Source organism: Cherax quadricarinatus, chromosome 56 (genome assembly GCF_038502225.1).
Source record: "Cherax quadricarinatus isolate ZL_2023a chromosome 56, ASM3850222v1, whole genome shotgun sequence".
NCBI classification, from domain to species: domain Eukaryota; kingdom Metazoa; phylum Arthropoda; class Malacostraca; order Decapoda; family Parastacidae; genus Cherax; species Cherax quadricarinatus.
Window position 1 is genome coordinate 16,908,663 of NC_091347.1, and position 24,074 is coordinate 16,932,736.

The window sequence follows — 24,074 nt, forward strand, 5'->3', positions numbered from 1 at the left end:
TTTGGAAACAGAGCTTCAGATGTACCTCTTAACATAACGATAAACAGATCACCTATCACAAAGCTAACAGAGGGAAAATTCTTAGGAATCCACCTTGATAATAGACTCAAATTTCATACACATATACAACAAATTTCTAAGAAAATTTCCAAGACTGTAGGCATACTATCGAAGATACGGTACTATGTTCCACAGTCAGCCCTCCTGGCCCTTTATCACTCTCTTATTTATCCCTATCTCACCTATGGAATTTGTGCATGGGGCTCAACAACAATTAACCATCTCAGACCACTAATTACCCAACAAAAGGCTGCAGTTAGAATGATAACAAATTCTCACTACAGGCAGCACACTCCACCAATATTCAAAACACTCAACCTACTCACCATACAAAACATCCATACTTATTACTGCACCTATTACATACATAGAACACTTAACTCTGATATTAACCCTCCCCTCAAACATCTCCTTGCCAACCTCAACAGAACACATGACCATAACACAAGGCACAGATCACTCGTTGATGTTCCTCGTGTCCATCTTACGCTATGCAAAAACTCAATGCACATAAAAGGCCCTAAAATCTGGAATTCATTACCTGTAAATATAAAAGAAACACTACCTGTTTATAAATTCAAGTCTCTTCGCAAAGATCACTTACTCACTCAAAACCAAATAAATACTGAATAACTGAACCTTATAAATTGTATATCCTAAATGTTACTCACAATTATATCACACAAATGTTAAACCTAGGACCCAATCTAACTTTATTTTTTTAAATACACTACCTAACAGAATACTCCATTCGACTGAATGTACAGCAAAGCATGCAACCATATGACCTGTCTTTGTAATACTCATTTGTGCTTTATAGTTATCTGTTTACAATAATGTTTTATAACTTTTTTTTTTTTTAATTTTAAGCCAGCCCGTAATGCTATGCATATAAGTGGCTTTGGCATGCTGCTCTTACCTGTATTTTTTTTTTTGTACCTCTGTATGTATGCTAAAATTACTAAAAAAAAAAAATTCTCCCCACGTCATTTTTTTCTCAGTTTCTCAATAGTTTCTTAAAATGAGATGCTGTGTATGAAATACACTTGTTCAGCATTTTTTTTTTTTTCGACACAGCCATCTCCCACCAAAGTAGGGTGAACCCCCCCCCCCCTCAAAAAAAATCAAGATGGGATGACCCCTCCCCTTCTTCTCCTAAAAATAAAGAAGTCACCTTCATACATTTAATAGCTGTTTTAAAAGAATTGCCCAGGCATCGCATGTCAAATGACCCTCTGAACTGCAAAATCTCCACCCTTCCTTCAAGGTGCAAGCACTGTACTTTGAACCTCCAAGACTGAAATCTGGCTAACCCGTTCACCTGAATCCCTTCATAAATGTTACCTTGCTCACACTCCAGCAACACATCAAACCATAAAAAATCACCTCTCTCCACTCATTCCAATCTCTCATAAACCTGCTGGATACTCGAGCCCCTGGCACTGAAAACCTCCATCACCCCCTTCCTTCCAGCCCTTTGGGAAATGACCCTTACAGTACGTATTAGTATTTGTGTATTACTGTGTATGAAATTAAATTTTTTATCTTTGTGTTTATATTTTGACTGGTGCATTGGCTCTGTCCCTGCCTTCCTTCTTCCTAAGCAAGCTGTGATGTAGGTGAAGGACTTTTGATTCAAGAAATTGGAATTGCTCTCCTCTTCCTCGGCTCGAACCTACTTTTTTTCCCACCTCACACTTCTCAGGGACCCACAAACTGTTAGCAGACGATTGAGTAAATCTGGAAAAATCAGTCTCAAAAGACATTGCTGCTACTGACCAAAGCATTCCAATGCACATGTAATGACTTGCAGGGTTTTACCGTAAAATAAAATTTCTTTCCTCAGAAAACTTGAGAGAGTATGTGACAACAATGGTGTGTGTGGCACTGAAAGGTCATGCAGTAATTGGAGTTATTCATAAACCATTCATCAACTTTACTGCATGGGGATGGGCTGGGAAAGGAATTTCTCCAAAGCTTCATGTATCTGGAACCCAGGTTAGTGTTGTGTACAAGTTTGCCATTTTATTATTTCTCTGACAGCTCTTAACAATTTTTGTTCTTACAAGCTTTTTTGTTTTAATGTAATCTCTATTTTTATCTACAGAACATATGTTTTCATACAGGTTTCCCCCCCCTCCCCCCCAACAAGTTGGCTGTCTCCCACCAAGGCAGGGTGACCCAAAAAGAAAGAAGATCCCCAAAAAGAAAATACTGTCATCATTCAATACTTTTACCTCACTCATACATAATCATTGTCTTTGCAAAGGAGCCCAGATACCACAGTTTAGAAGCATCTATAAAGATGTGTAACATATCCCTCCAAATTGCCAATATCCCAAACCCCTCCTTTAAAGTGCAGGCATTGTACAGTGGACCCCCGGTATTCGATGGCATCGGTATTCGATAAATCCGGTATTTGATGCATTTTAACGCAAAAATTTTGCCTCGGTATCCGATTGAAAACTCGGTATTCGATACAATTCGTACGAGACGTGTCCACGTGTGGCCTGAACTGCCCTGTGTGTGCCAGTGTTTACAAGCCAGCCAGTGTGCGCGCATCTAAGGATACATTCGGTGCATTCCATATTATCACTGTTTTTGGTGCTTGTTTCTGCAAAATAAGTCACCATGGGCCCCAAGAAAGCTTCTAGTGCCAACACTGTGGTAAAAAGTGTGAGAATTAGTATGGAAATTAAAGATTTTGAAGGGTTTGGGGCTAACCCTGAGAAGCCTATGCCAGTTGTGGAATCCATTGTGCCTACTTCAAAAATTAAGGAAATGTGTGCACAGTGGGTTGAACTGCAAACCTTTATGGATGAAAATCACCCTAACACAGCTATTGCAAGCTGTGCTGATGACTATTACAATGACAATGTTGTGGCCCATTTTAGACAAATCGTAAAGGAACGGGAGGTACAGAGCTCTATGGACAGATTTGTTGTGCGGCAGAGGTCCAGTGACTCAAGCTGGTCCTAGTGGCATTAAAAGAAGAAAGGAAGTAACCCCGGAAAAGGGCTTGCTACCTCAAGTCCCAATGGAAGGGGATTCCCCTTCTAAACACTAACACCATCCACACTCTCCCCTCCTCCCACCCATCAATCATCACCAGATCTTCAATAAAGGTAAGTGTCGTGTAACGTCTACAATAAAGATACCCAGATGTTGCACATGTGTCTTAATTTCATCTTGTCGGTATTATATACCATTCTTGCACAACTTGTCAGACACTGCAACATCATGGAATCTTGATTCTGAGGACATGTACATAACCTTCACGGCTACGGCAACTACTACTACAACTAACCCATCTATTTGGGAGGGACCTACTTCCACTGGGGAATCCCGCCTACCAGTGACTATGCCCTCGTCTGCTACACCTGACGTTACTATATAAGCGCCAGGCTCCTTCCTTCTGCTTCAGAATCTCCGAGACTACGGTGCTCTTCGCACCTACTCCTAGGTTGAGGGACTGATTACCTCATCTTCTGTATATAGTCCTACTGTCTTCAAGTTATGTCCTAGAATTTGTATTGATAAAGCCACTGGATGGCGAAATGTCTACAATAAAGATACCCAGATGTTGCACATGTGTCTTAATTTCATCTTGTCGGTATTATATACCATTCTTGCACATACATGTACATTTTTATTTATACATACTCATCTGAGTTTTCTTTGATTTTATCTTAGTTCTTGTTCTAATTACTTTTCCTTTTATATCCATGGGGAAGTGGAATAAGAATTTTTCCTCCGTAAGCCATGCGTGTTGTAAGAGTCGACTAAAATGCCAGGAACAATGGGCTAGTAACTGCTTTTCCTGTAAAAATTACTAAAAAGAATAAGAAGAAGAAAATTGTCAAAGTGGGAAGTTTGAATGTGCGTGGATGTTGTGCGAATGATAAGAAAGATGATTGTGGATGTTATGAATGAGAAGCTGGATATCCTGGCTTTAAGTGAAACAAAGCTGAAGGGGGTGGGTGAGTTTCAGTGGAGAGGAATAAATGGGATTAGGTCAGGGGTTTCTAATAGTTAGAGCTAAAGGAGTAGCAATAATGTTGAAGGATAAGCTATGGCAGGAAAAGAGGGGCTATAAATGTATTAATTCAAGGATTATGTGGAGTAAAATAAAGGTTGGATGTGAGAAGTGGGTTATAGTAAGTATTTATGCACCTGGGGAAGAGAGAAGTATAGAGGAGAGAGAGAGAGATTTTGGGAAATGTTGAGTAATTGCGTGGGGAGTTTTGAACCAAGTGTGAGAGTAATGGTGGTTGGGGATTTTAATGCTAAAGTGGGAAAAAATGTGGAGGAGTTGTCGGTAAATTTGGGGTGCCAGGGGTAAATGAAAATGGGGAGCCTTTAATTGAGCTATGTGTAGAAAGAGGTTTGGTAATAAGTAATACATATTTTATGAAAAAGAGGATAAATAAATATACAAGGTATGATGTAGCATGTAATGAAAGCAGTTTGTTAGATCCACAAATAACCCGCACATAAAAGGGAGAAGCTTACGACGACGTTTCGGTCCGACCTGGACCAAGTCGGACCGAAACGTCGTCGTAAGCTTCTCTTTTATGTGCGGGTTATTTGTGTATCGTTCCAGTCACGGTATTGTGCCTTTTTTTGTTATTTAGTTTGTTAGATTATGTATTGGTGGATAAAAGGTTGATGGGTAGGCTCCAGGATGTACACTTTTATAGAGGGGCAACTGATATATCGGATCATTATCTAGTTGTAGCTACAGTTAAAGTAAGAGGTAGACGGGATAAGAGGAAAATGGCAACAACAAGTAAGAGGGAGGTGAAAGTGTATAAACTAAGGTAGGAGGGAGTTCGGGGTGAAATATAAGCAACTATTGGCAGAAAGGTGGGCTGGTGCAGGTATGAGTAGTGGGGGGGGGGGGTTGAAGAGGGTTGGAATAGTTTTAAAAATGCAGTATTAGAATGTGGGGCAGAAGTTTGTGGTTATAGGAGGGTGGGTGCATGAGGAAAGAGTGATTGGTGGAATGATGAAGTAAAGGGTGTGATAAGAGAAAAAGGTAGCTTATGAGAGGTATTTACAAAGCAGAAGTGTTATAAGAAGAGCAGAGTATATGGAGAGTAAAAGAAAGGTGAAGAGTGGTGAGAGAGTGCAAAAGGAGAGCGGATGATAGTGGAAGAGGTACTGTCAAGGAATTTTAACCCTTTGACTGTCGCAACCCCCAATCCTGAGGTGTCTCCTGGTGTCGCAAAATTTAAAAAAAAAAAAAATTATTTTTTCTTATGAAATGATAGAGAATCTTTTCCCGATTGTAATGACACCAAAAAAACGAAATTTGATGGAAAACTGACGGAATTATGCTCTCGCGAAGTTAGCGACCTCTGCGCTGTTTACAAATCGGCGATTTCGCCCACTTTGAGCCCTATTTTCGGCTAATTCCATTGTTCCAGTCGCCCAAACTCATAGCTATTTCTTTAGAACTTCATTTTTTCTATCGATTGAATACAAGAAACTGCCCATTTACTGATTTCAACTACTTAATAATGTGGTCAGAAATTTGCAATTTGGCCAATTTCACAAAAACTAAAAAATATGACAATTTCAAAATAAGGTCCAGAATGAACAATGCAGACATTCCTGGCTCTAAAATAACATTTTCTTTGTTCATCAGTCACGTCTCCAGGCCCTTCTGATATTACTCTTGCTTTCTATTTTTAATTTTTATTCAAACAAAAAATATTAGACTTACTATTATGCAGACTACTGCAATGCTGTAATAACTGTATAAATAACATCAACCCATTCATGACTGCATATTAGAATGGCTAGTTGGACATTTATTGGACAATGGCATCATTTGTTTACTTTTGAACATTGGCAAAAATCAAACATTTCCCCTACTTTGAGCTCCATTTCTAGGTTCTTTTTATAGTAAAATCAATCAAAATCACCTCTATTTCTGTAATATGTTTTCCATTCTATCAAATGAGACCAAGAAAACGAGAATACAACCATAAATACTATACGAAAATAGACCACAAAGTCGGCATTTTAATTAAAAAAAACGGTCGGAGTTTTTTTTTTTCTCATTATGCACTGCGTGCTCCAGGATTTTTTTTATATGGTGCACACTGACCACACAGACCCATTCTCTCACATGTGGGCCTACCAGCTTTCTCCTGCTTGATTTGAAGCCGCTAGAATTTATGAGTATATATACGTCAAACACGGCACCTCGTAAAACGTATATATACGGCCGCGACAGTCAAAGGGTTAATGAAAATAAGAAAAAATTTTGGAGTGAGTTAAACAAGTTAAGAAAGCCTAGGGAACAAATGGATTTATCAGTTAAAAACAGAGAAGGGGAGTTAGTAGATGGGGAGATGGAGGTTTTGGGTAGATGGCAGGAATATTTTGAGGAACTTTTAAATGTCAACGAAGAAAGGGAGGTGGTAATTTCATGCACTGGCCAGGGAGGTATATCATCTTTTAGGAGTGAAGAAGAGTTGGATGTGAGTGTGGGGGAGGTGTGTGAGGCATTACATAGAATGAAAGGGGGTAAAGCAGCTGGAACTGACGGGATCATGACAGAAATGTTAAAAGCAGGGGGGGGGGGGATATAGTGTTGGAGTGGTTGGTATTTTTGTTTAATAAGTGTATGAAAGAGGAGAAGGTACCTAGGGATTGGCAGAGAGCGTGTATAGTCCCTTTATATAAAGGGAAGGGGGACAAAAGAGATTGTAAAAATTATAGAGGAATAAGTTTACTGAGTATACCAGGAAAAGTGTACGGTAGGGTTATTATTGAAAGAATTAGAGGCAAGACAGAATGTAGAATTGCGGATGAACAAGGAGGTTTTAGAGTGGGTAGAGGATGTGTAGATTAAGTGTTTACATTGAAGCAAATATGTGAGCAGTATTTAGATAAAGGTAGGGAAGTTTTTATTGCATTTATGGATTTAGAAAAGGCATATGATAGAGTGGATAGGGAAGCAATGTGGCAGATGTTGCAAGTGTATGGAATAGGTGGTGAGTTACTAAATGCTGTAAAGAGTTTTTATGAGGATAGTGAGGCTCAGGTTATGGTGTGTAGAAGAGAGGGAGACTACTTCCCATTAAAAATAGGTCTTGGGCAGGGATGTGTAATGTCACCATGGTTGTTTAATATATTTATAGATGGGGTTGTGAGAGAAGTAAATGCTAGGGTGTTCGGGAGAGGGGTGGGATTAAATTATGGGGAATTAAATACAAAATGGGAAGTGACAGTTACTTTTTGCTGATGATACTGTGCTTATGGGAGATTCTAAAGAAAAATTGCAAAGGTTAGTGGACAAATTTGGGAATGTGTGTGAAGGTAGAAAGTTGAAAGTGAACATAGAAAAGAGTAAGGTGATGAGAGTATCAAATGATTTAGATAAAGAAAAATTGGATATCAAATTGGGGAGGAGTAGTATGGAAGAAGTGAATGTTTTCAGATATTTGGGAGTTGATGTGTCAGCGGATGGATTTATGAAGGATGGGGTTAATCATAGAATTGATGAAGGAAAAAAAGGTGAATGGTTCATTGAGGTATATGTGGAGGCAAAAAATGTTCTCTGGAGGCAAAGAAGGGAATGTATGAAGGTATAGTAGTAACAACACTCTTATATGGGTGTGAAGCTTGGGTTGTAAATGCTGCAGCAAGGAGGCAGTTGGAGGCAGTGGAGATGTCCTGTCTAAGAGCAATGTGTGGGGTAAATATTATGCAGAAAATTCATGTGTGGAAATTAGGAGAAGGTGTAAAGTTAATAAAAGTATTAGTCAGAGGGCTGAAGAGGGGTTGTTGAGGTGGTTTGGTCATTTAGAAAGAGTGGATCAAAGTAGAATGACATGGAGAGCATATAAATCTGTTGGGGAAGGAAGGGGGGGTAGGGGTCGTCCTCAAAAAGGTTGGAGGGAGGGGGTAAAGGAGGTGTTGTGGGCGAGGGGTTTGGACTTCCATCAAGCATGCGTGAGCGTGTTAGATAGGAGTGAATGGAGACAAATGGTATTTGGGACATGACGATCTGTTGGAGTGTGAGCAGGGTAATATTTAGTGAAGGGATTCTGGGAAACCGGTTATTTTATATAACCGGACTCGAGTCCTGGAAATGGGAAGTACAATGCCTGCACTCTAAAAGAGGGGTTTGGGATAGTGGCAGTTTGGAGAGATATATTGTGTATTTTTATACGTATATACTTCTAAACTGTTGTATTCTGGGCACCTCTGCAAAAACAGTGATTATGTGTGAGTGAGGTGAAAGTGTTGAATGATGATGAAAGTATTTTCTTTTTGGGGATTTTCTTTCTCTTTGGGTCACCCTGCCTCGGTGGGAGACGGCCAACTTGTTGGGGAAAAAAAAAAATAGAAGAAAACTCAGAGGGGTATGTGTATATATACGCTTGTACATGTGTGTGTAGTGTGACCTAAGTGTAAATAGAAGTAACAAGACGTACCTCAAATCTTGCATGTTTATGAGACAGAAAAAAGATGCCAGCAATCCTACCATCATGTAAAACAATTACAGGTTTCCATTTTACTCTCGCTTGGCAGGGCGGTAGTACCTCCCTGGGCGGTTGCTGTCTACCAACCTACTACCTACAACAACCCCATCTATAAATATATAAAACAACCATGGTGACATTACACATCCCTGCCAAAGACCTACTTTTACCGGGAAGTAATCTTCCTCCTACACAACCTAACCTGAGCCTTGCTATCCTCATAAAAACTCATTACAGCATTTAGTAACTTATTGCCTATTCCATACACTTGCAACATCTGCCACATTGCTCCCCTATCCACTTATCCACTCTATCATATGCCTTTATTAAATCCATAAATGTAATGAAAACTTCCTTACCTTTATCTAAATACTGTTCACATATATGTTTATATGCTTCAATGTAAACACTTGATCTACACATCCCCTACTCACTCTAAAGCCTCCTTGCTCATCTGCAATCCTACTCTCTGTCTTACTTTTAATTCTTTCTTACACTTTTCCTGGTATAGTTAGTAAACTTCTTTCTTTCAACACACTGGCCGTATCCCACCAAGGCGGGGTGGTGCACAAGAAAAAACGAAAGCTTCTCCTTTTACATTTAGTAATATATACAGGAGAAGGGGTTACTAGCCCCTTGCTCCCAGTTAGTGAACTTATTACCCTATAATTTTTTACACTCTCTCTTGTCCCCCTTCCCTTTATATAAAGGAATCATACATGCTCTCTGCCAATCCCTAGGTACCTTCCCCTCTTTCATACATTTATTAAACAAAACACTATATACCCCCTTGCTTTTAACATTGCTGTCATGATCCTGTCGGTTCCAGCTGCATTACCCCTTTCATTCTTCGTAATGCCCCTCACACCTCCCCCACACTCGGATCCTGCTCTTCTTCACTCCTAAAAGATGTTGTACCTCCCTGGCCAGTGCATGAAATTACTGCCTCCATTTCTTCATCAACATTTAAAAGTTCCTCAAAATATTCTTGCCATCTATGCAATACATCCAGCTCCTCATCTACTAACTCCCTTACTCTGTTTTTAACTGACAAATCCATTCATTCCTTAGGTTTTCTTAACTTGTTTATCTCCAAAAATTTTTATTTTTTCCTGCAAAATTTCTTGACAGTGCCTCTCTTACTTTATCATCTGCTCTCCTTTTGCACTCTCACCACTCTCTTCATCTTTCTTTTACTCTCCATATACTCTGCTCTTCTTATAACACTTGTGCTTTGTAAAAACCTCTCATAAGCTATCTTTTTCTTTTATGACACCCTTTACTTCATCATTCCACCAATCACTCCTCTTTCTTCCTGCACCCACCCTTCTATAACCACAAACTTCTGCCCCACTTTCAAATACTGCATTTTTAAAACTATTCCGACCCTCTTCAACCCTCCCACTACTTATATTTGCACTAGCCCACCTTTCTGCCAATAGCTGCTTATATCTCGCCCTAACTTCCTCCTCCCTTAGTTTATACACTTTCACCTCTCTTACTTGCTGTTGCCATTTTCCTTTTGTCCCATCTGCCTCTTACTCTAAATGTAGCTATGACTAAATAATGATCCGATATATCGGTTGCCCCTCTATAAACACGTACATCCTGAAGCCTACCCATCAACCTTTTATCCACCATTACATAATCTAACGAAATACTTTCATTACGTGCTATAGCATACCTTGTATACTCATTTATTTTCTTTTTCATAAAATATGTATTACTTATTACCAAACCTCTTTCTACACATAGCTCAGTTAAGAGCTCCCCATTTTCATTTGCCCCTGGCACCCCAAATTTACCTACTACTCCCTCCACAATATTTTTACCCACTTTAGCATTGAGATCCCCAAATAAAAGTACTTTCTCACTAGGTTCAAAACTCCCCACGCACTAACTCGACATTTCCCAAAATCTCTCTCTCTCTCCTCTACACTTCTCTCTTCTCCAGGTGCATAAATGCTTACTATAACCCACTTTTCACGTCCAACCTTTATTTTACTCCACATAATCCTTGAATTTATACATTTATATTCCTTCTTTTCCTTCCATAACTTACCCTTCAACATTATGGCTACTACTCCTTTAGCTATAACTGTATTTGAAACCCCTGACCTAAACCCGTTTATTTCTCCCCACTGAAACTCTCCCACCCCCTTTCAGCTTTGTTTCACTTAAAGCCAGGACATCGTTTCTTCTCATTCATAACATCCACAATCATCTCTTTCTTATCATTCGCACAACATCCACGCACATTCAAACATCCCACTTGGACGGTTTTCTTCATTTTCTTTTTAGTAGGTTATACGGGAAAAAGGGTTACTAGCCCATTGTTCCACTCATTTTAGTTGACTTTTACAACACTCTTGGCTTATGGAGGAAAGATTCTTATTCCACTTCTCCATGGATATAAAAGGAAAAACAATAGAAGAGCTATTAAAACAAAATCAAAGAAAACTCAGATGAGTTTGAATACATAAACGTGTACATGTATGTGTAGTGTGACCTAAGTGTAAGTAGAAGTAGCAAGATGTACCTGAAATCTTGCATGTTTGAGACAGAAAAAAGACACCAGCAATCCTACCATCATGTAAAACAAATACATGTACAGGCTTCCTTTTTACACTTGCTTGGAAGAACAGTAGTATCTCCCTGGGTAGTTGCTGTCTATCAACCTACTACTCTATGGTATTTACTAATGCTTTCTGAGATATGATACTATGTACCAGAAATGACACTCTTTACCCTATACCACTTTTTAATATATCCCTACCTCGCCTATGGTATTTGTGCCTAGGGATCAACCACAGCCAGCCACCTAAAACCTTTAATAACCCAACAAAAAGCTACTGTGTTGTTAGGTAAGACACATATGCAACAGTTAGGTATCTTTATTGTGAAACGTTTCGCCTACACAGTAGGCTTCTTCAGTCAAGTACAGAAAAGTTGATAGAAGCAGAAGATACTTGAAGACGATGTAATCAGTCCATCACCCTTAAAGTTTTGAGGTGGTCAGTCCCTCAGTCTGGAGAAGAGTATGAAACAATATGGAGAAGATGTGACAGGATGGAGCTTTTATAGCGCCAAGAGGTGAGACGTAGGCCACTAGGAGAGGTAAGAACTCAGATGTTGAGAAGGCAGGTCCCTCTCAAATCCAGCCTCTCTCACTGGTGGAAGTTGTCGAAGTTGATTGCAGGTCTGTACCAAGATACCCTTGTGTTGCCCACGAGAGAGAGCTGGGAGGCCTTGTGTCTTCCTGCTAGGCCGCTGTGTGAGTGAGGCGGAGGCATGGGCCGGCAGGCTGGCGTGCCTGCCTAGAGGCCTCGCTACAGAGGGCAGCACCTGAGTGGCGCGAAATATAAACTAAGCTGGCAGACAGCATGGGCTGTCTGTGCAGACAGTACAGGCTGTCTACATACGCTCGGCCACCTACTGCGCGTCGTCCCGACGCGACAATACTGGTAGTAAAAGAAACTCGGTCTCTCTCTCATAGGAACAGGGCACAGAACACAAAATAAAAACATATATATACATATGAACATGGAAAAATAAAACTTCCTACAGGGAGGGAAGAAAAAAACATGTAGGGTGTGCTAAACATCGTGGTCAAAGGCAGTGAGCATCGAAGGGCCTCACTGCACGCCTTCCTGCGTCTGGACAGATACTGTAACACAGGAGACATTGCTGCGGCTGAGCTGTGACGTAACAGGTTACGGTCTCCTCTGGAACGGTGAAGCAGTCATCGTAGGAGTCGCTGCAGGTTTCACTCAACCTGGGGCACAACATGCTGGTGCCCTCGAGTGAGGCGTCGACAAAACTCTGCAACTGGGCAGGACTTCTGGCAAGCGACTCAGGAGGACACTTCTCGACTGGTACTGTCGCTGGGCTGTCACTGCCGGCGAGCGTGGAGTGAGTTGTGGAGCGAGTCGTGGCAGAGACGACTGGGTGAAACATCTGGGAGTCGTAACATCATACACCAGACTGCAGTGAGAGAGCTAGCAGTCAAAGTGACATCTTTGTGCAGGCTGCTCACTGAAGCTTGTGACACGAAGCTGACACAGTGTGTCATTCTCTCGGCAGTTGGAGTTATAGCAGAGGTTAGTCTAAGCATCCCCAGACTTGTTTCTCTACATATAACTGCACTCTGACGGTCTGGAGGTGAAGTGAAACAAATCTCGTAGCAGGTATGATTCTGCAGAACATCACAAACAACGAGCATAAAAGCTTTCTGTACAAGAGGGCTCATACGCTCAGGGCTGAGTAATCAGCTGTCAAACACACTGGTCACACGGGTGACTTAGCACAGAGGTGCTACTCAGGTCTGGCTCAGACCTCACTGGACACATGGAAACTTTAAAAACACACCGCGGTACAACATGTGAGAACACTGACTGAGAGGAATTAATTAGCACACTACATATATTTCTCTCAATCTTCTCGACAATACTAAAATAATTACTAGAAACACTCGATGTGACATCATGTGATGTCAGGCGTGATGACGTCAGCAGCACTGACGTCAGCAGACATCTCGAGGTGACGTCAGGCAGACATCGTGACGTCATGAAGTCGGGCAGCATCGTGGGTGACGTCAATGTGATGCAGGCAGCAGACCACAGCATGTGGCCTGGGACATCTGGTAACTCATGTGGCTGGTAGATCTACGTGACATCGCCCACACCCACGTGGCGTCGTGATCCACGTGGTGTCGTGATCTACGTGGCATGCTGGTCCACATAGCTTAGAGTGGCCTCGGGCACTCGGATACACAGCTCTGGCAATGAATTCACATAGAAAACAGCAGAAAACACAGCAGAGGGAGTGGGCAGTGGTGAGTGGTGTATGGTAGACGGGTGAGCGTGAGTAGGGCGAGCATGGGCAAGGTGAGGAACAGCCACTTCCTCTCCTCTCCTCCCCCCACCCACAAATACGTAGAGAACTCACACTGGACGCAGAAATCACCACAAAACTCACCTCTGGCTTGCTGAAACAGCTGTGCTGAGCTGAACAACAACAGCAACATACAAGTGACGCTGAACACGTGACTCGAGAAACAGCGTGGGACACTGTAGCATGGGGTCACTGGGACGCCACTTACAATTCTCGGAGAATTTCAGCAAATTTCGGCTGGATCCTGCTTGTACCTGTGTCTGGGTGCTCAAACGTGCAGACACGACATCAGGATAACTTGTTGAGAGACGGATGCTTCTTGTGTAGGGTGATGAAGTGAAGATGACTTCATACCTCTTCCTCCCTCTCTCCAGGCAAACACAACTGCTGCGAGCACCACTGTCACCATTTATAATGGGTTTGGTATTCTGGTAGCGGGTAGTTAAATGATATGTCTTCGGAGGCTTCTTACTTTATTGTTAAGTAGTGGTGGGTACACAGGCCTGTGTTGTGCCCATGGCCCGGGAGGGCCATACCCACGAGAGAGAGCTGGGAGGCCTTGTGTCTTCCTGCTAGGCCGCTGTGTGAGTGAGGCGGAGGCATGGGCCGGCAGGCTGGCGTGCCTGCCTAGAGGCCTCGCTACAGAGGGCAGCACCTGAGTGGCGCGAAATATAAACTAAGCTGGCAGACAGCATGGGCTGTCTGTGCAGACAGTACAGGCTGTCTACAAGAGAGAGAGAGATAGAGATATAGATAGAGAGAGAGATATATAGATTGAGAGAGAGAGAGAGAGATATATATAGATTGAGAGAGAGAGAGATATAGATTGAGAGAGAGAGAGAGATGTAGATTGAGAGAGAGAGATATAGATTGAGAGAGAGAGAGAGAGAGATATAGATTGAGGGAGAGATATAGATTGAGGGAGAGATATAGATTGAGGGAGGGATATAGATTGAGGGAGAGATATAGATTGAGAGAGAGAGAGAGAGAGATATAGATTGAGGGAGAGATATAGATTGAGGGAGAGATATAGATTGAGGGAGAGATATAGATTGAGAGAGAGAGATAGATAGATTGAGAGAGAGAGATAGATAGATTGAGAGAGAGAGATAGATAGATTGAGAGAGAGAGATAGATAGATTGAGAGAGAGAGATAGATAGATTGAGAGAGAGAGATAGATAGATTGAGAGAGAGAGATAGATAGATTGAGAGAGAGATAGATAGATTGAGAGAGAGATAGATAGATTGAGAGAGAGAGAGATAGATTGAGAGAGAGATAGATAGATTGAGAGAGAGATAGATTGAGAGAGAGATAGAGAGATTGAGAGAGAGAGATAGAGAGATTGAGAGAGAGAGATAGAGAGAGAGAGATTGAGAGAGAGAGATTGAGAGAGAGAGATTGAGAGAGAGATTGAGAGAGAGAGATTGAGAGAGAGAGATTGAGAGAGAGAGAGAGAGAGAGAGAGAGAGAGAGAGAGAGATTGAGATTGAGAGATTGAGATTTTGTGAAATGTTGAGTGCATGGGGAGTTTTAAACCAAGTGAGAGAGTACTTGTGGTTGGGGATCTCAATGTTTAAGTGGGTAAAACTGTTGTGGAGTGAGTAGTAGGTAAATTTGGGGTGCCAGGGGTAAATGAATATGGGGAACCTTTAATTGAACTATGTGTAGAAAGAGGTTTTGTAATAAGTAATACATATTTTATGAAAAAGAGGATAAAATAAGTATACAAGGTATGATATAGCATGTAATGAAAGTATTTTAGATTATGTATTGGTGGATAAAAGGTTAATGAGTAAGCTTCAGGATGTGCATGTTTTTAGAGGGGCAATGGATATGTTGGATCAATATTTAGTTGTAGCTACAGTTATAGTAAAAGGTAGATGGGACAAAAGGAAAATGAAAACTGCAATTAAGAGAGGTAAAAGTTTATAAACTCAGGGAGGAGGAGGTTAGGGTGAAATATAAGCAACTATTGGCAGAAAGATGGGCTAGTGTAAGTATGGGTAGTGGAGGGGAAGGGATGGGATAGTTTTAAAAATGCTGTGTTAGAATGTGGGGCAGAAGTTTGTGGCTATAGGAGGGTGGGTGCAGGAGGAAAGAGGAGTGATTGGTGGAATGAGGAGGTAAGGGGTGTGATAAAAGAGAAAAAGGTAGTTTATGAGAAGTTTTTACAAAGCAGAAGTGATATAAGAAGAGCAGAGTATATGGAGAGTAAAAGAAAGGTGAAGAGAGCAGTGAGAGAGTGCAAAAGGAGAGCAAATAATAGTGGGAGAGGCATTGGCAACAAATTTTGCTGAGAATAAGAAAAAAATTTCAAGTGAGATAAGCAGGTTAAGAAAGCATAGGGAATGAGTGGATTTATCAGTTAAAAACAGAGTAGGGGAGGAGGAGGTATTGGGTAGATGGCAGAAATATTTTGAGGAACTTTTAAATGTTGATGAAGAACGGGAGGCAATAATTTCATGCACTGGCCAGGAAGGTATAACATCTTTCAGGAGTGAAGAAGAGCAGGATGTGAGTGTGGGGGCAGTGTGTGAGGCATTTTGTGGAATGAAAGGGGGTAAAGGCGCTGGAACTGACAGGATCATGACAGATTTTAAAAGCAGGGGAGAATATAATGTTGAGTGGTTGGTATTTTTGTTTAACAAATGCATGAAAAAGGGGAAGCTACCTAGGGATTGGCAGAGAGCGTGTGTAGTCCCTTTACATAAAGGGAAGGGGGGCAAAAGAGATTGTAAAAACTATAGGGGAAGAAGTTTATTGAGTATACCAGGTAAAGTGTATGGTAAGGTTCTTATTGAAAGAATTAGAGATAAAACAGAGTAGGACTGCAAATGAACAAGGAGGCTTTAGAATGGGCAGGGGATGTATAGATAGTGTTTACACTGAAGCATATATGTGAACAGTATTTGGATAAAGGTAGGGAAGTTTTCATTGCATTTATGGATTTAAAAAAATGCATATATGCAATAGAGTAGATAGGGGAGCAATGTGGCAGATGTTGCAAGTGTATGGAATAGGTTTTTATGAGGATAGTGAGGCTCAGGCTAGGGTGTAGGAGAGAGGGAGATTACTTCCCAGTAAAAGTAAATCTTAGACAGGGATGTGTAATGTCACCATGGTTGTTTAACGTATTTATAGTTGGGGTTGTAAAAGAAGTAAATGTTAGGGTGTTGAGGAGATGGTGGGATTAAATTAAATTATAGGGAATCAAATACAAAATGGGAGTTGACAGTTACTTCTTGCTGATGATACTGTGCAGAGGTTAGTGGATGAGTTTGTGAGTGTGTGTAAAGGTTTTTTTTTTTTACACAGGGTTTGACAAGGTTAAGGATCCCTAGCTTTATTGACAGCTATTTACAGGTTAAGGATTCCTAACTTTATTGGCAAGCTAAGAGCTGTTACCTACATCAGCTCATTTGAAAGCATTTTTATTGTTATGAGACATACAAGTAGGGAACAGGATGAAGTTGGAGCCATCTGTGGGCCAGCATTTTCATTTGATCAACTGACTTTATCTCGTTGACATCATTATGCTGAACGAATGTGTTCCATACTCGAGTCATCCTGGGTATGTATGATCTCAGATGGATTGATGTTCTGGAGAAGGGTACAACCAGAGTGAAGTTGCTGCTTTCTGCCCATCTTGTGGCATAAAAGCTTGTTTCACGCTGTCCTCGAAGTGGATCCAAGTGTGGTATTTTGACAATATTGGCCTTGTACATAACAGTAAGGCCACCCACATCCCTCCTATGTTGAAGGCTCTGCTGAAATGACAGATCTATCCAGGATGGGTCCAGGCGAGAGATGAGACGTCTTGCTCTGTTCTCTACTCTGTCAAGCAGTCGCAGATGAGAGGGGGGGCAGGCAAACCAAGAAAGTGGAGCATACTCCAGTTGTGGAGCATACTCAAGGTTGAAAGTTGAAAGTGAATATAGATAAAAGTAAGGTGGTGAGGGTATCAAACGATTTAGATAAAGAAAAACTGGATATCACATTGGAGGGAGGGAGTATGGAAGAAGTGAATGTTTTCAGATATTTGGGAGTTAACTTGTCAGCGGATGGGTTTATGAAGGATGAAGTTGACCATAGAATTGATGAAGGAAAAAGGTGAGTGGTGTTGAGGTATCTGTGAAGACAAGAAAACGTTTTCCATGGTAGCAAAGAAAGGAATGTGAGTATAGTGGTACCAACACTTATATGGGTGTGAAGCACGGGTTGTAAATGCTGCAGTGAGGAGGAGGCTGGAGGCAGTGGAGATGTTGTGTCTTAGAGCAATGTATGGTGTAAATATTATGCAGAGAATTCGTAATGTGAAAAATAGGAGATGTGGAGTTACTTAAAGTATTAGTCAGAGGGCTGAAAAGGGGTTGTTGAGGTGGTTTGGTCATTTAGAGAGAATGGAACAAAGTAGAATGACTTGGAGAGCATGTAACACTTTCACCATCATTCACACAGTATCACTGTCTTTGCAAAGGTGCCCCAATGTGACAGTTTAGATGTCACTCCAAACAGCCAATATCCCAAACCCCTTCTTTAAAGTGCAGGCATTGTACATCCCACCTCCAGGACTCTGGCTAACCTGTTTCCCTGAATCCCTTCACAAAATATTTCCCTGCTCACACTCCAAAAGTTCGTCAGGTCCCAAAAATCATTCGTCTCCATTCACTTCTATATAACACGCTCACTTCTACACAAAACCTCTTTAAATATTTACTCTGGGACATTGAAACCTATTGAAATATTAATGAACATGGCAGTATAGTACAGTGGTACCCCAAGTTTCAGCCATAATTCGTTCTAGAAGGCTGTTCGAGTGCCGTTACCCAGAGGTGTTGCTGGGGTTGGTGTCATCTGGGGTGGCATCTTTGGTGTCACCCCCATGAAATCCAGGGGCGGGGAGATGGGGGAGTAAACTCCAGTTACATCACTCCTGCATGACCAGTGACTAGTGTTTAATGTTTAGCAATGAGAATGTTTAAGGGCCATACACTAAACAGGAGAATACTTCTCAACTTTATTAATGATGAGCAAAGTAACATTTATGAAGGGATTCAGGGAAACCGGCAGGCCAGACTTGAGTCCTGGAGATGGTAAGTACAGTGCCTGCACTCTGAAGGAGGGGTGTTAATGTTGCAGTTTAAAAACTGTAGTGTAAAGCACTCTTCTGGCAAGACAGTGATGGAGTGAATGATGGTGAAAGTTTTTCTTTTTCGGGCCACCCTGCCTTGGTGGGAATCGGCCAGTGTGATAATAAAATAAAAAAAAATAAAAAATAATCGTAGTAATATTGAGGAAACATAAATACAAAGTAGAAATGGGTACGGAGAGGAGGAGTTTGAGGTAATCCAAGCTGAGGGACTGATTACCTCAAACTCCTCCTCTCCGTACCCATTTCAACTTTGTATTGTACTGATGAAGCCACTGTGTGGCAAAACGTTTTCTTAATAAAGATTCCCATTGTTGCACAAGTGTCTCAATCTTCAACTTGTCAGTTTTCAAAACCATTTATCATACTAGATTCCCATTCAGCTTTAAACTTAATGGAAAGGGCAAGATTATTAAGGGCATCAAGAAATGGTTGAAAGAGACAAGTCATGAGGCCAAAGAGCAAAGATGTCCACTACATACACAACTTTCCTTGTACGAGTGAATATCAAAATGGTATACAATGCCGACAGGTTGGTAGGTAAGACATAGGCTTCGTCAGTACGATACAAAGTGGACCAACAGGCCTGCTGCAGTGTTCCTCCTTTCTTATGTTCTTATGTTTGAGTAAAATGACACAAGTGCAACTAATGTGACATTTTTATTATGGTAACATTTCGCTCTCCAGGAGCTTTGTCAAGCTCCTGGAGAGCGAAACATTGCCACAATAAAAATGTCACATTAGTTGCACTTGTGTCCTTTTACTTTACATGTTCTTATGTTGTATAATTGTCTCAATCTTCAATGGCAATCTAATTCCTTGCTTCCTTTCCTTGATGTTAATATCCACCTCTCAGATACAGGTTTTGGTTTTTCCATGTACCACAAGCCTATGTACAGTGGCATATACATTCACTACTGTGATAAATGGTTTGAAAACTGACGAGTTGAAGATTGAGACACTTATGCAACGTATGGGAATCTTTATTAAGGAAACATTTTGCCACACGATGGCTTCTTCAGTCCAATACAGAGTGGCAACGTTTCACTTTCCAGGAACTTTGTCAAGCCGATGCAAACAATACATGGACACAGAGGGTATATATAGGCTTTGAGTGAGGTGTAGTACGTAGTTGTAGTTCTTAGGTTTTTACACATGTGGTGGAAAAGCCTTGGGTAGGGGTAGTTTTGATAAGGACCTGCCTTGTATGGACCAGTAGGCCTCTGCCGTTACTGAACGAATTTGTTCCCAAAAGGAATAATGTAAATTAGATTAGTCCGTTTCAGACCTCCAAAAATAGCACTTACAATGATACACTTGCATAAATGTTTGAGTTGGGAACTGTACGAAACTTGGGGTACCACTCATCCACAACTCTATTACCAAACCAGTACTTTCCTATATCCTTCCTGAATCTGAATTTTTCCAACTTAAAACCATTGCTGCGAGTCCTGTCTAGGCTAGATATTTTCAGCACACTATTTACATCCCCTTTATTTATTCCTGTCTTCCACTTATACACCTCAATCATATCCCCCCTAATTCTACGTCTTTCTAGAGAGTGCAGTTTCAGGGCCCTCAGTCTATCCTCATAGGGAAGGTTTCTGATACATGGGATCATCTTTGTCATCCTCCTTTGTACATTTTCCAGAGAATTTATATCCATTCTGTAATACGGTGACCAAAACTGTGCAGCATAATCTAAATGAGGCCTAACCAAGGATGTATAGAGTTGAAGAACAACCTGAGGACTCCTATTATTTATGCTTCTTGATATGAAGCCAAGGATTCTATTAGCTTTATTGCGAACACTTATGCACTGTTGTCTTGGTTTCAGATTACTGCTAACCAGAACTCCTAAATCTTTTTCGCAATCCGTAATATTAAGATCTACATTATTTAGTTTATATGTGGCATGGTTATTGTCCTGTCCAACATTTAGAACTTTGCATTTGTCTATATTAAACTGCATCTGCCACTTCTCCGACCACTGCATCAGTCTATTCAAATCTTCCTGGAGTGCTCGAATGTCCTGTAATATTTTTTAAAACTGCAGCATTATTTGAACTACTGTAATAAAGTAATAAGAAAAAAATACATTCCCATACTTGGGGAAATGGAGTAGAATGTCTAAAAGTATTTTTTTTTCATATCTGCATTTGAATATTTTCACTGAATTGTCATGGAGCTTGACGGCTCAGTGTTTCCAGTGAATCAACAGACTGCATGCTCTCTCCTGATTCTCCATTGAAATCTTTGGAATGTTGAGAGAGAGATAGATATAAAGATAGGTATAGAGAGAGATATATAGAGATATACAGTGGAACCTCTACTTGCGAGCGCATCCACGTGCGAGTTTTTCCAAATACGTACGAGCAGTTGATGGGTCGATTTTTTTTGTTTCCATACGCGAGCAGACCTCAAGGCAGGTTCCTTGATGCTGGTGAGGGGCTCTTGCTTTTGATCTAGGGAATTGTATCTCATTTGTTTGTTGGACTGTCTTATTGAAACTTGGGCAATGTATGATGGAAAGATGCTTCTTAACATACACCAAAAATGAAAGAAATCTAAGCATAAATAATGAAGTTCGCTTCTCAGCAATTAGCCACCCCTTAGCCGTATTTTCATATGGTTTTTATGGTTGTACAGTGGACCCCCGCATAGCGACCTTAATCCGTGCAAGAGGGCTGGTTGTTATGCGAAATGTTCAGTATGCGAATGAATTTTCCCCATAAGAAATAATAGAAATCAAATTAATCCGTGCAAGACACCCAAAAGTATGAAAAAAAAATTTTTACCACATGAAATATACATTTTCCTACACACAAAGAGAAGGATACATGCACAATAGTAGAGTAGTACATGCACAATATATATTGTGCATGTACTACTCTACTAAATGAAGAATAAATGACACTTACCTTTATTGAAGATGCAGCAATGACTGATGAGACACTGTGTCCTGGGAGTGCCTTTTCCTCCTGAGTACTGTAGGTCCTGTTAGGTATTTTCTTCCAGAACATGCCTTATCACACTGTGTATGCCACTACGATTCTTAAATCTCTCAAACCAACCTTTGCTGGCTCTAAATTCACCAATATGAGCACTAGTTCCAGGCATTTTCCCTGTTCACCTGGGTGTTAGTCGACTGGTGTGGGTTGCATCCTGGGAGACAAGATTAAGGACCCCAATGGAAATAAGTTAGACAGTCTTCGATGACACTGACTTTTTTGGGTTATCCTGGGTGGCAAATCCTCTGGGGTTAATTGTTTCTTGGTATTCTCAATAAGCCACACCAACAACGGTGCTACAGCAGCAGCAGCAGCTGACGGTGGTACAGCAGCAACAGACGATGCTACAGCAGCAGCAGACGATGCTACAGCAGCAGCAGATGATGCTACAGCAGCAGCAGACGATGCTACAGCAGCAGCAGACGATGCTACAGCAGCAGCAGACGATGCTACAGCAGCAGCAGACGATGCTACAGCAGCAGCAGACGATGCTACAGCAGCAGCAGACGGTGCTACAGCAGCAGCAGACGGTGCTACAGCAGCAGCAGACGGTGCTACAGCAGCAGCAGACGGTGCTACAGCAGCAGCAGACGGTGCTACAGCAGCAGCAGACGGTGCTACAGCAGCAGCAGACGGTGCTACAGCAGCAGCAGACGGTGCTACAGCAGCAGCAGACGGTGCTACAGCAGCAGCAGACGGTGCTACAGCAGCAGCAGACGGTGCTACAGCAGCAGCAGACGGTGCTACAGCAGCAGCAGACGGTGCTACAGCAGCAGCAGACGGTGCTACAGCAGCAGCAGACGGTGCTACAGCAGCAGCAGACGGTGCTACAGCAGCAGCAGACGGTGCTACAGCAGCAGCAGACGGTGCTACAGCAGCAGCAGACGGTGCTACAGCAGCAGCAGACGGTGCTACAGCAGCAGCAGACGGTGCTACAGCAGCAGCAGACGGTGCTACAGCAGCAGCAGACGGTGCTACAGCAGCAGCAGACGGTGCTACAGCAGCAGCAGACGGTGCTACAGCAGCAGCAGACGGTGCTACAGCAGCAGCAGACGGTGCTACAGCAGCAGCAGACGGTGCTACAGCAGCAGCAGACGGTGCTACAGCAGCAGCAGACGGTGCTACAGCAGCAGCAGACGGTGCTACAGCAGCAGCAGACGGTGCTACAGCAGCAGCAGACGGTACTACAGCAGCAGCAGCAGACGGTGCTACAGCAGCAGCAGCAGACGGTGCTACAGCAGCAGCAGCAGACGGTGCTACAGCAGCAGCAGCAGACGGTGCTACAGCAGCAGCAGACGGTGCTACAGCAGCAGCAGACGGTGCTACAGCAGCAGCAGACGGTGCTACAGCAGCAGCAGACGGTGCTACAGCAGCAGCAGACGGTGCTACAGCAGCAGCAGCAGACGGTGCTACAGCAGCAGCAGACGGTGCTACAGCAGCAGCAGCAGACGGTGCTACAGCAGCAGCAGCAGCTGACGGTGGTACAGCAGCAGCTGTACCACCAATAGTAGCGATGGTACAGCAGCAGCAGCTGATTGGGCGATTTATTATACAACCTGGCCAGCTCGGAGACACGCACTCCACTTTCATACTTATCAATGATCTTTTTCTTCATCTCCATAGTAATTCTCACCCTTATTGCTGTAGGGTTGGCACTAGAAGCTTTCTTGGGGCCCATGGTCACTTATTTTCCAGAAAAAATCACCAAAAACACTGTAATAATACGAAATGTTCAGATTGTATGCTTGGATGTTACCACGGAGGCTGGCTGGTAAACAATGCCACCGGCGGAACATGTGAGCGTGGCTCAGGTCGCACATTGGACGCGTCTTGGACGAAGGGCGGTGAGCGGGTTTTTGGGCGGTATGCGAGGCAAAATTTTTGCGATCAAAGCGTCCGGTATGCGGATTGTACGGTATGCGATGCGTCCGGTATGCGGGGGTCCACTGTATTCTTGTTTTTTTGGTCTCATTTGATAGAATGGAAGATATATTACAAAAATAGATATGATTTTGATTGCTTTCACAACAAAAAGTACCTTGAAATTGAGCTTGACACAGAAATGTTCGATTGTTTTGGCTATGTTCAAGAGTAAATAAATGACGTCACTGTCCGTTCCAATATGCAGCCGTGAATGGGTTGACACGATTTATACAATTATTGTAATAAGGCATAACAGTAAATCTTATATTTTTTGTGTGAATAAATATTACAAATTATTTATATTGTAGTAATAATAATATGTATAATATTTCTGTCTCATAAACATGCAAGATTTCAGGTACGTCTTGCTACTTCTACTTACACTTAGGTCACACTACACATGCATGTACAAGCATATACTGTATATGTATATATACACATCCCTCTGGGGTTTTTTCTATTTTCTTTCTAGTTCTTGTTGTTGTTTATTTCCTCTTATCTCCATGGGGAAGTGGAACAGAATTCTTCCTCCGTA

General features: G+C 41.9%; 1 protein-coding gene across 5 annotated transcripts in view; it reads left to right on the plus strand.

Moving 5' to 3' along the window:
- Nucleotides 1-24,074, plus strand: part of LOC128700692 (inositol monophosphatase 3) — a 75,417-nt gene that overhangs the window by 13,979 nt on the left and 37,364 nt on the right. For all 5 annotated transcript variants that reach the window (XR_011393562.1, XM_053794003.2, XM_053794002.2 and 2 more), the window contains one exon: nt 1,907-2,058. Coding sequence is in view for 4 of the 5 variants with exons in the window: in XM_053794003.2 (XP_053649978.1) it covers nt 1,907-2,058 (152 nt within the window). In the remaining variant the exon portion in view is untranslated. The remainder of the gene's footprint in view (nt 1-1,906; nt 2,059-24,074) is intronic.